Source organism: Cyprinodon variegatus, unplaced genomic scaffold, assembly GCF_000732505.1.
Source record: "Cyprinodon variegatus isolate N-32 unplaced genomic scaffold, C_variegatus-1.0 Scaffold196, whole genome shotgun sequence".
NCBI classification, from domain to species: domain Eukaryota; kingdom Metazoa; phylum Chordata; class Actinopteri; order Cyprinodontiformes; family Cyprinodontidae; genus Cyprinodon; species Cyprinodon variegatus.
In genome coordinates this window covers 685646-696638 of record NW_015150649.1, presented here as the reverse complement: position 1 = coordinate 696638, position 10993 = coordinate 685646, and the positions used below count along the sequence as shown (strand labels likewise).

General features: G+C 37.2%; 1 protein-coding gene across 3 annotated transcripts in view; it reads right to left on the bottom strand.

The window, feature by feature from the left end:
- Positions 1 to 2917: 2917 nt before the first annotated feature.
- atxn1 (ataxin 1) overlaps positions 2918 to 10993 on the bottom strand; it is a 117291-nt gene continuing 109215 nt past the window's right edge. For all 3 annotated transcript variants that reach the window (XM_015379627.1, XM_015379628.1, XM_015379629.1), the window contains one exon: positions 2918 to 9798. In XM_015379627.1, the coding sequence (XP_015235113.1) occupies positions 9214 to 9798 (585 nt within the window). In that variant the 3' untranslated portion in view covers positions 2918 to 9213. The remainder of the gene's footprint in view (positions 9799 to 10993) is intronic.

The window sequence follows — 10993 nt, the reverse complement described above, 5'->3', positions numbered from 1 at the left end:
CAAATTAAGAAGATAAAACTCAAAATAGTTAAATCTAAAATCTTGTTAGAGACATCTGGAGAACACACAAAGAAAAAACAAAAAAACAAAACAGACAGAGAATATCCTCTCAAAATTTGGATAATTAATGCTGAGCACTGTTTAAAAAGCTTCCTGAAACACGCAGTCCTACCAAGGCATGGCACCTATAGCCACCTATAGTGACAGGTTGCAAAGAGCATTAATCAGAGAAGCAGCAGAAAGGATGGGGAGTCTGAAGGATGGAATGTGTTGACAGGATAACTATTAACTGTCTTCTCTACAAGCTTGGCCTTTCTGTTTAAATATATTGTTCTGAGAAAGTAACAAAAAGTCAAATTTGCAAACAAAAACAAACCAAAACATGTAGGGGCAGAGCATTGATCCTTAAGAAATGTTCAGGTCAAATGAGACCAAATTCATACATGCAAAAAGGTTTGCTTAGAAGAAAACACCTATCTTACCATGAAGAAGGCAAAGAAGGATGATGGATAGAGTTTGTGTAAAGATCAATAGAGTTAAATGCAGAATAATTCTGCAAGAAAAGATGTTAGAGGCTGCAAGAATTCAGATTGGGACAGAAACTCACCTCATATCTCAGGTTCAAGACTACATTAGTCAGTCTCCTGAGTTCTTCTAAGAGGAAATCTTTGCATTAGCATCAGCGTTACCCAGGACCCAGCTAAACTTTACCGAGTTCTTGGTATGGTATGTCTGTAAAATATTAATTATCTGAATATCCGGGGCATACAAACAGTCCTTATCAGAACTTTCTTAAGCTTTGATACAAGGAAGTCATATCGGAGTGAGAAGCAGCAATTTCAGGGACACTATTCAGGTCACATATGACACTGTGCCCATAAGTGACACCTTTAAAAACTCCCTCTCTGCATAATACACAAGTTTAACTTTATGAATTAAATTACTATAGTAAATAAGTGTCTTTTTTACGTCATTAATTTACTGAGTTTCTGCAGATTCATCCCAGCGCCTGGGGATTGCACTGTGCCCATGTGTGATTTTAATTTATCTCATCTATAAGGGGAAGAAAATGAGAGATGAAATTGTAGATTTATCAAATTTCAGTTTGGTTTTATGTTAAACATAAAGTAATAATTTCAATAAAAGAATAGAAATGTGATTCAATCTATCACACACTAGAGGGAGCCAATCGCAAGCAAATGAGTGTCCTGGTCCTGTGCTAATATAAGTACAGTGTTCTGACCATTAGTGTGTTTGTTTTAAATCAAGACACAAGTTTTCATTTTAGTCCAGATATGTCAAGGTTTCATTTTCCTTTTCAAAGAGGTGCATTTATACAGATGTCAAATACATACACCAACAGGGCTTTCTTCTCCATTTGCTATAGAGGATAAAGGTGGTGACACACTTAGACTTGAGTGAGTACAATATAGTACAAACAAGTTGGCTGGGATGTTCTGCGGTCCATCGAAGGACAGACGGTCTGTGACAGTCTGCACTGATGTAGGAGTCTCTGCCCTCATCTCGTTGACTTGTATAAAGTCTGAATTTAGTACTTGTAGCAGGTTAGTGGAGAGATACCCAGACAGACTGGTGGCAGAGTTCAGAATCCGCAGACAGATGACCTCCGTTCCCTCCATGGCAGTGGGCAGGGTCAGAGGCAAACAGTTTTAAGAGTTTGTCACCGTGCAGAGATGCTTAGTACACTGAAGAGGGATCCAAGGCATCTCCAGCATGACACACAATATCAGAGTAATAATTTATACTTTACTTTCTGTTATGACATTTTTTTAATCATCAAAAATCAATCGAAATATCAAATTCTATGTGATATAAATGTACATATAAGAGCCCACTGTGTAAATTGATTGGGGTGAATCTTAACTATTAAGTAGGCTTTTACATATTTTTTTAATTTTTTTTTATATCTTTCTGCCTGAGTTGGTTATCCAGCGCTAAGGACATACAAAAATAGAGAACACAAATAACAAGGAAAAAGAGGAATCCTGATAAAGTTCTATTAACTTTTAAAACTTAAACTTTCAAACACAAAAAAGTGCCAAAAATTTTTTTTTTTCCTTGCAAAATGAAGATACAAACATCAAGAAACAATGGAGCACGCATTCCTTTTTTCTGATTAAAAAAAAAAAAAAAAAAGCTCACACACCAACATTCATTTTGTTTGTCAAGTTGTGCAAGAAGCCAATTAAAAAAAATAGACATAAACAGTGTTCCTCGACTGAGGAAGCTTGTCATAAGAACAAACAATGACACATTCTCTATTTAGCTTTTCAAGTCCCCTGACATTATACTGAGTGCTACAAGGAGACCAGAAATGGAACAAAAAAAAAAGCTCCTGCACCAAAAGATAATGCAAACAAAGCAAAGGTTTGAACACAGCGCTTTCATACCGAACGACCAAAACTGAGCTGTCAAACACCTCTGCCAAATTAGAGCTCAAAAAGATGGGAGCATAATGAAAGCAAAAATAATGACCTAGCTTGGAGGCTGTGGGGTGGGGAAAGATTTCAGTTCTTCACACAGAAAAACTAAGTTTTTTTTTTTAAATGAAAAATAAATCACTTATCGCCTCGGCCCGTTGGACCCAGGAACGTGCCGGACGGAAAGTGAGGATGAGACAGACAAAAGGTTACGGCGAAAAGAAGCCGATGTGCAAAAAACTTGAGCAATCTCTCTGTTTCCATCAGTAATCACCCTCCTTCTTCTTTCTTTCTTTTTTTTTCTACTCATTACCATTCTTCGTGTGTTTTGAATGAATATTTTCCCTGGGACGGGCAGCGGTCTGAGACAGAGGGGTTAGACTGAGCCTATCCCAGGATTAGAAAGTGCTGAAACATTATCAAGTTTTTTTCTTTGTACAACTACTTACACATACATCTCTGTTGCTTTGTTGATGTTTTTTTTTAAGTTTTCTTTTTTTCAGCTTTCTACAAAACAATGGTCCCCAACAATCAGTGAGATTTTTTTTAATCTGTAGATCTCACCATGAACCAGTGATTTTCAGGGTTTATGATCTCACAAACACTTAAAGAACACACCCACACACTCACTAACACACACACACACGTCTTTAAACTACATGTAGGACGCATGATAAAACACATACTCAAAAAAAGAGGAAGGCCACAAAGTTGAGTTAAAAAAAGAGTAACTGAAAACCTCTAAAAGATGATGGATTTGTTTCTTGATTGATAAAATAGCCTCCTTATCAACGCAGAAGGGAAAGAAACCAAAAGCTTGGAGTCAGACGGCACTACATAAACTTGGCACAGTTAAAGAGGGGAAATCAAACTGTAAATATTGCACATTTAGGGTACATTTAAATTGGACTAAAACTAGGTGAACTTGGAATCAATTATATAATAGCAAAAAACAAAATCTTTGAAACTCCCACAATTAACATTTACAACTAAACTCCATGTCAAAATAAAACTAAAGGGAAGGCTCAGATTTTTTGAAGTGGGGTTCTCTTCGATAGATAGAAGCAGCCAGTGTCTTACCTGTACTATATAATCTTGTGAAGAATTACATATTGGATATCAAGAAAGACGTTTGCCATGCACCCAAAGTCTAATATTTATAGTGTTTTTTTTAAAAGACTTAAACACAAAAAAATAAAAGGAGTTTGATCGACCTATTTAGACAATCTTTTCAGCGATAAAATACATCAAATCAAGCTCCAAATAAATTATTTTTCAATAACTGAGCTGCAGTGTTATTTTTAGTTACTCAACAACAATTAAAGGCCATATGAATAGGGTTCTGACAACACAACCCTCCTTCTGTTTCACTGCCATAAGTTAACATGCTGCATTTGGCAAATAACACCAACATCACACTTTCTATACATTTAACACTATAAAAAATATCTGTTTTCCAGCTAATATATGCTACCAGATATAAAAAAACAAAACAAAAAAAATCTGTACTGACCCAGTAAACAGCAAAAAACGTTATTTCTTCAGATGCAGCACTGTTCAGACAAACTACACTGATGAAGGTTTATTTATCTCTGGATGCTGGGAGTAAATTAAATTAAAACAAAAGGCCTGACCTACTTTATGATTAATTTAACAATTAATTATCTGACAGTTTGGGGACATTTACAGAGTCCTGAAATCTTGATGGCCAATTCACATTAGCACCTTAGTTATCAGGGGAAAAGGACAGTGATATCAGCATAAAGGTAAGCTCAGCTATTCTGAAACAGTTGAACTAAAACTAAAAGTGCATCAAAACAGTTCTAAGATCATTAAAAAGATTTAAGTGGCTTCATAAAAGAGTTGTAAATCAGTTTAGATCAGAGTGAAAGATTAGTTTAAGAAAATATTGGCAGCTTTATTATTAAAGCTATTTGTCCTAGTTTACAGCTAAAAAGGGCAATTAATGTAAACACTATTTTATAATCAACCTTAAATCTCCTGTTATTTACTGCTTGATGGTTATTCACACTAAAAAGTGTTGATCTTTGCTCATAATGTTCAACTTAAAAGTTTTAAGTGCATCCTGCAAGAAAAGGTTAAGTATTCAGTGGTAAAACCACTAACACTCAACACCTTGTAGGATGTTTTGGTTAAGAAACATCTTTAGTATGGAACCACAGACAAATATGTGATCACTGTGAAGACCCAAGAAGATAGATGCATCTGTCTATATATGGCTAACCAGTTTATAATAATCAGCTCATTTAAAAATCTTTAGCAAACTTAGTTTATTCAAGGCTTGAAAGTTCTAGTTAAGACACTGACTGCTCAAACGCTCTCCTGAGAACCCCCTTTCAAGAAATCCCCTTAATGGCTGCTATTAACAAACATTTAGACAGAATCACGCTGAAAGGTAGCTATCGGTTGTCATGTGGTTTAACGATTGCTTTGCTTCAAGAAGAAGTGCTTGGGAGGTTGGCTGGCTGTGATTGGGTACCTGAAACAAAGTTAAGAGGTTACTATGTAGCCGTGGCAACGAGGCAGAGCTGGGCAGACACAAAGCACTAGTCGCTTCAGGTGCATGTGACACATGCTAACCTTCAGCTTTAGCATCACATTAATGACTGACCAGTACGAAAAAGAAGAGGTTTTGGGGGTTGGATTCAATTACTGCATGAATAGAAGTTTTCCCTGATAACTAATAACTAATAATACATCCTAAAGTTCAAGATATTACAATAGAATTCATGATGAGGGGGAATAGGGGAATTGAAATAAGATGTATTTATACTATTGTTTCTTTCAAAATAAAAAAAATTACATTTGTTTAGATTGTAATGCTGGAGGAATATTATTAATGAATGATTATTGCAGAAATAGTTCCAGTCATGTAAAAAGGAGTGCCTCAATATTGTTTTTTTTTTTATTATTATTATTGCTTTTCTAAAACCAACCAACAGCAGGATAATGAGGCTTTGGTATACATTTTTTTTCAGTATTTACCTGTTTTGATTATAGAAGTTTGAATGTCTGGAGCAGGTTTAAGTTTGTCTTTATGTTGAGGCTCTCCTGAATCTTTAGTAGGTAGGAGGGGTTAGACAAAACCGAAAACATACATTTTTACAAAAACACACACTCAAGGACACGTCTTTTTACTTCTTTTGAAAAAAAAAAAGCTTTTGACAGGAGAGGATAGAAATAAAAGAGCACTACTATGGTGATTTTGATCTGAAAACCCTGTTTTATTATAAAAAAATAAAGCATTTTCAAATCTCATTCTTATCTTTAACTCCCCTTCCAATTGGTGTTGTTGACTGATCCACCCATCTGAACACACATCCATCCTGCCATTAACCCAGATAACACTCACCACATGAACAAATCACTGCTCCTTAGATTAGTTATGATCTTTAACCTGTGGGATGCACTTAAAAAAGCCATGACTTAGAAATGGGCTATGGAAGCGTAAAAACAACCGCTGACCAGAAGCCGATAAGCTTAACAGATATGCTTGCAGAAGAATTCCTTTTGAATACGTTAACCTCATGGTGAAACATCCTCTGGTCCCCGCCATGACAGATGAAGACCGATCTATGGTTTCTGGGACCTGATTTTGAATGTCCCTGGATTGCAGTAAAATAGAAGAATAAAAGCTAATTCTTAGCACTTGCCATTTTTTCCCCTTGTGTTTAGCAGTGTATGGGTACCACATCTACTGTAAATATTTTCCAACAATCTAGACACATTTTTTTTTTATAAATCCGAGAGGAATCTGCACCTCAACCAGCAATTTGAGCCTTTCAATGGAGTCTTCCATCAGCGTATCAACATAAAAATTTGACTAGGTGTCTTTTTTGCCAGCATTAAAATATTTTAACTGAAGCTTTCCTTTGGGGTCTCAAAAACTAATGTATAATTTGGAAGTGTGTGTTCTATTCTGCATACCTGCATGGTTGCTGAACAAATATATTTGGCATGGTCAATTGTGCTATATGCATAAAAATAAGTCATTTAAAATATATCTATCTAGTCATGCTGAGGTTGTAGCTTTACAGCAGCATAAGGCCAGTCTGATTTCATTAATTTCTAATAAGCAAACAATGGTGGAAATACTGTATGAATCAGGTTTGGTAAGCTCAAATCATTTGGGGAACTGCTCCATAGTATAGGCTGCGTGAGGTTGTTCAACCTTTGACATCATTGTTCTAAAGATTTGACCGTTTTTCCCACCAGGTAAGGACAGCTGCGAAGGTTACCACCCTATCTTAGTGATAATGGCTGTCAGCTGTTTGAGCTGCTCCATCTCAGTCACTCTAGCCTCAACTGAAGGCAAAGAGTTTCCTTGAGAAGCACCAGAAATTATTCATCTTAGAATAAGTTCAGTAGGCAGGCACATCTAAATTCGGCTCTGTGTTTGAATAACTTAACGTAATTTGACATGAAATGAGCTGATGTAGAAGCATTTGCTCTAAAAGTGCCTGTTGTGGAACAGAAAAAAAACAACAACAACCCTGGTTTCCTCCAGTGTCTTATATGTGGTCTAGAGTTTGTTTCAGGACAGGGCCGCTGCAAGATCATGTCTCCATCGTTCTCTCTCCTGATGTGCAAATTGCAAGATTCTCGTAAGTAAAGACTCCAAGTAGAAACACTGGACATTAAGCATTTCCTAAATATATATCGAATAATTACCTCTTTCCTATGCACTATACACTCACAAACACACACGCTCCTAAAATCTCATCCATACAAAACACCCCACAAAGCACTTTCAGTGTGACAGTACTGCTAGCTGTGTGCACCAGTCCAACGCCAGTCCACCGCTGTCTGCATTTGATGCGTCGTGCACCAAATATGCTTGCACCTGCTCGAACCTAAAAGTGTATTGACAAATACAGTACATATCAAAGGTCACTGATTTATCGAATGGTCTGTATGTCATTTTGTGTGTGTTTGCGTGTTTGGACACCTACAGACCAGCATCATACACGCACATTATGTTACAAACACATGATGACCTTCAAAATGATGTGTTGTGAGTTTCTAAGCTCTCAGTTTAGCACAGAACATCTCTGGGATGTTTCAAAGTTGTTTCTCTCCATTCACCTATATGCCACAGCCCAAACTATGAAATCACATTCTAATACTTGTCTACTATTGTTTACAGTGCCTTGCAAAACAATCAAAACCTTTTCCTCACATTTTGTCACATTACAGCCACACAGTTTGATTTATTCAAGTCATAGACCAACACAAATAAGCGTATCACTGGAAAGTGGTGTTCGTTTGTATTCCACGCCTTTTTTTTTGTGTTACTTAAATAAAAAGATGTTAACCAGCTTGTAATTTAGGTAAAATTTACTGCCTTACTCAATCGTAGGGAATACAGAAGGTGCTACATACATAAAGTGAGAATGCAGAACTTTGTGTTGGTCCACCACATAAAATCCCATTTAAATATATTGAAGTTTGTGATTGTGATGAGACAAAATGTCTCACAAAGCACTCTGAATGACTACTTTTGGAATTAATTTCCCCAACTCAACTCGGAATCCATGTCTGACCTTGCATTTCTTCCAAACCTGTCACATTTATTCACTGCTTTGTAATTCCATGGCACATCTGCTCCCTGTCACTTTTCCAAACGCCACTCTTCTCCAAAGTGCTGCTGCTACTTTCTACTTTTCTCCAAATAATAATAAAAAAAATATATCTAAAAACATGCAGTACTGTGTGAATAAAGATACAACTAAAGTCTGTTGGCTGTAGGGTGAGTGTGAAAGGTGTTTAAATCGATGTGAAACGTCCTGACCCTCTCAGAGCTCACATGCAAAATTCTCTTTGTTCCACTCACGCAGCTCTTCTAGACAGACACAAATACAGAGCAATTTTATCAAATACAATTAGGATTGTACACAATCATCTTTTTCTTAAAGCAATGCTCACCAAAACAGTGTGTTTTGCACTTGTATGTATCAGGTTAGGGTGTCCCACATGTATACACCCAACAATGACCTGACTAGGGTTCAATCGAGGAATAAATGACCCCTGATTTAGTTTTTCTGACAATCATTTAAAGCAACTATCTGGTGAGATAAAAGATGAGAGGTTAAAGTAATTAAAACATCAAAACGAAAATGCTACAAATAAAAGTAAAGACTCTGCCGTCAATAAAGTAAGCAGAGTAAGTGTTGTTCCCTCTCTACAATGTGGCACACTGGCTCTACTCCATGACTCCTGCTTGGTTTGCGTGTTCTAAAAAAACATAAATGGGGTTAAATTGTACCAAACATTAGTATAATTTAAGGATTACATTCAGGATTCAGTTGCAAATCCTTCATATGTAAAATCTTTTGGCTTTTGTTTTACCGCTAACTTGGAAAATGCGTAGGGAATGACATCGCTTTTAACAAAACCAAGAAAACCTGCATTTTCATAGTGTAATGCATCAGTGGCTGGGAAGAGCCATCGAGCACGGCGCCAGTGCGCCACAGAGCCACCAATGACAAAGTTTTCACTCTTCACCAATCCCTCAGCATACATCATCTCATGAAATATCATCAGAAACGGCACCAATTGCTCACGTGATAATATGTAAGGTGATACGCCGTAGGGTACAGTTACCTCTACAGTACAGTATTCAAGATAGAAAAAAAAAATAACATAAACAAGACAAATGAAACATTGATGTGGGTGTTCCTTTTTTCTGTAGAATCTTTTTTCTTTTTGTTTATTTTGTAATCCCAAGTGTTTTAACAGTCCTGCTCTCTTTTCACTTCCCAATATTTGACCTTCCCTCAATGCTGACTTTTAACTCGTGAGGAATGAAGGAAGGTTTGGGCAAGGTCAAAGGGGGCTCCTCCTCTGATTTTTCTACTTTTCGACCTTCAGGTGCAGACCACCTCCGCTTCCTGCTCCCTGGCGGCTTACTGGAGCTGATGTCTTTGTTTCCGGCAACCTGAGCTCTTTCCACAAACGTAAGATCTCCGTTTTCCACTCTGCTGTCCTCTCCACTCCCATTCCTGCTTTCAGCGCTTCCCTGCTGGCGGATCCCGTTCTCGCGTTCTCTGGGCCTGGGATTTCCCACACTGCAGCTCTGGGATGCTTCTGAGATGGCTCTGGCGGTTTTAGCATGGCTGGAGTGAGCGACTGAAGCGTTGTTGCCTCGTTCTGGAGATTGCGTCTTCTTCAGAGATCCATTCTTCATGTTCTTGAGAGTAAGTGAGATACAAACATCACCTACAGAAAGCTTTGTACAAGGCAGCTCCAGAAGCTGAGTGGTCCGGTCTGGACAACATGATGACCATCCTTGGCCAAACACGAAGAAGGGATACTCAAGCAACACCTCCACACTGACCTGCAGAGAAGGGCATAGGGGAAAAATTAAAACACCAGCAACTTAAATAAATACCACTTTAAACATGTGCCAAGCAATAAAAGAAAACGTCATGAGTAATCTGAGCATATTTATGTCATAACATGCTACCAACAGAAACCATGCAATAACATAATGGTGCTTTAATAGTAACAACTTTAAAATGGAAAATAGAACGTACATTTCATAAGCTAAAGATAGGAAGATCATGATCTAAAAAGTTATACATATTACTCTTAGGTGTGATTTTGATCTTATATGTGACTCACAGATCAAGGGAAGAGGTGTTGACTGCTGCATCAGCAGGTATCCATTTAACCGGTTTGTGTGCAGCAAGTTCACATTAAAAGACGCACACAGTGAGGTACATCCGGTGTAGGAAGGGCTCTTGTTTGGCAAAATTATAAACATCTGACACTGTTTATAACGGCTCTGAATGCAGATATCTACCATGGGCGAGGCATAAAAAAATTATTTTAAAAAAACTACTTAAGGGAGAACTTTTTTTCTAGAAGAAAAAAAAGAGAAGGCAGTCTAGCACCACCTAGTGTCCATCTGTGCACCTTGCTATTAGTGAGCATATAAACCACTTAAACGGAACAGTTGAAAGCACTATGAAACACAAGTGTGTGGGTTCTAACAAAAGAATGAAAGGTGATAACGTTTTAAAGGATTTGTGGAAACAGATGAAGTAAGAAATTTTAAGATTAAAAGGTTAGTTTATACTGAGGTGTGCAGAACAGTAATATTTAGTATATTAGTATATTTAGACTTATGCATTTTTACTATTTTTTTCCTCCCAATTGAACTTAATGTAGTATAGCATAAAAGTGGCATAATGCTCTTAATAAAACAGAAGAAGGGAAGAAGCTGAGTCTTTGAAAGATGGTCAGTTTTTGTGAGGTGCAGCATCAAAGAGGAGCTGCAGGCGGCAAAGATGGGTTCTGATGTGTGATGTGGGCAGAGGTGCCATTGCAGAGATCAAATTACTTTAATGCACACTCTGAAAGTGAGCAGCAGGCATTTGTACTTATATGTGTGAATATGTGTGTGCGTGGTGTGTGAGAGAGAGAGAAAGAAGGAAAAAAATGAAAAAAACAAACAGGAAAATAAGTCCTTCAAGATTTCTGAAAAATCTTAGTAACGTGAGACAGGAAAAAATCAGGAGAGAAAAAAA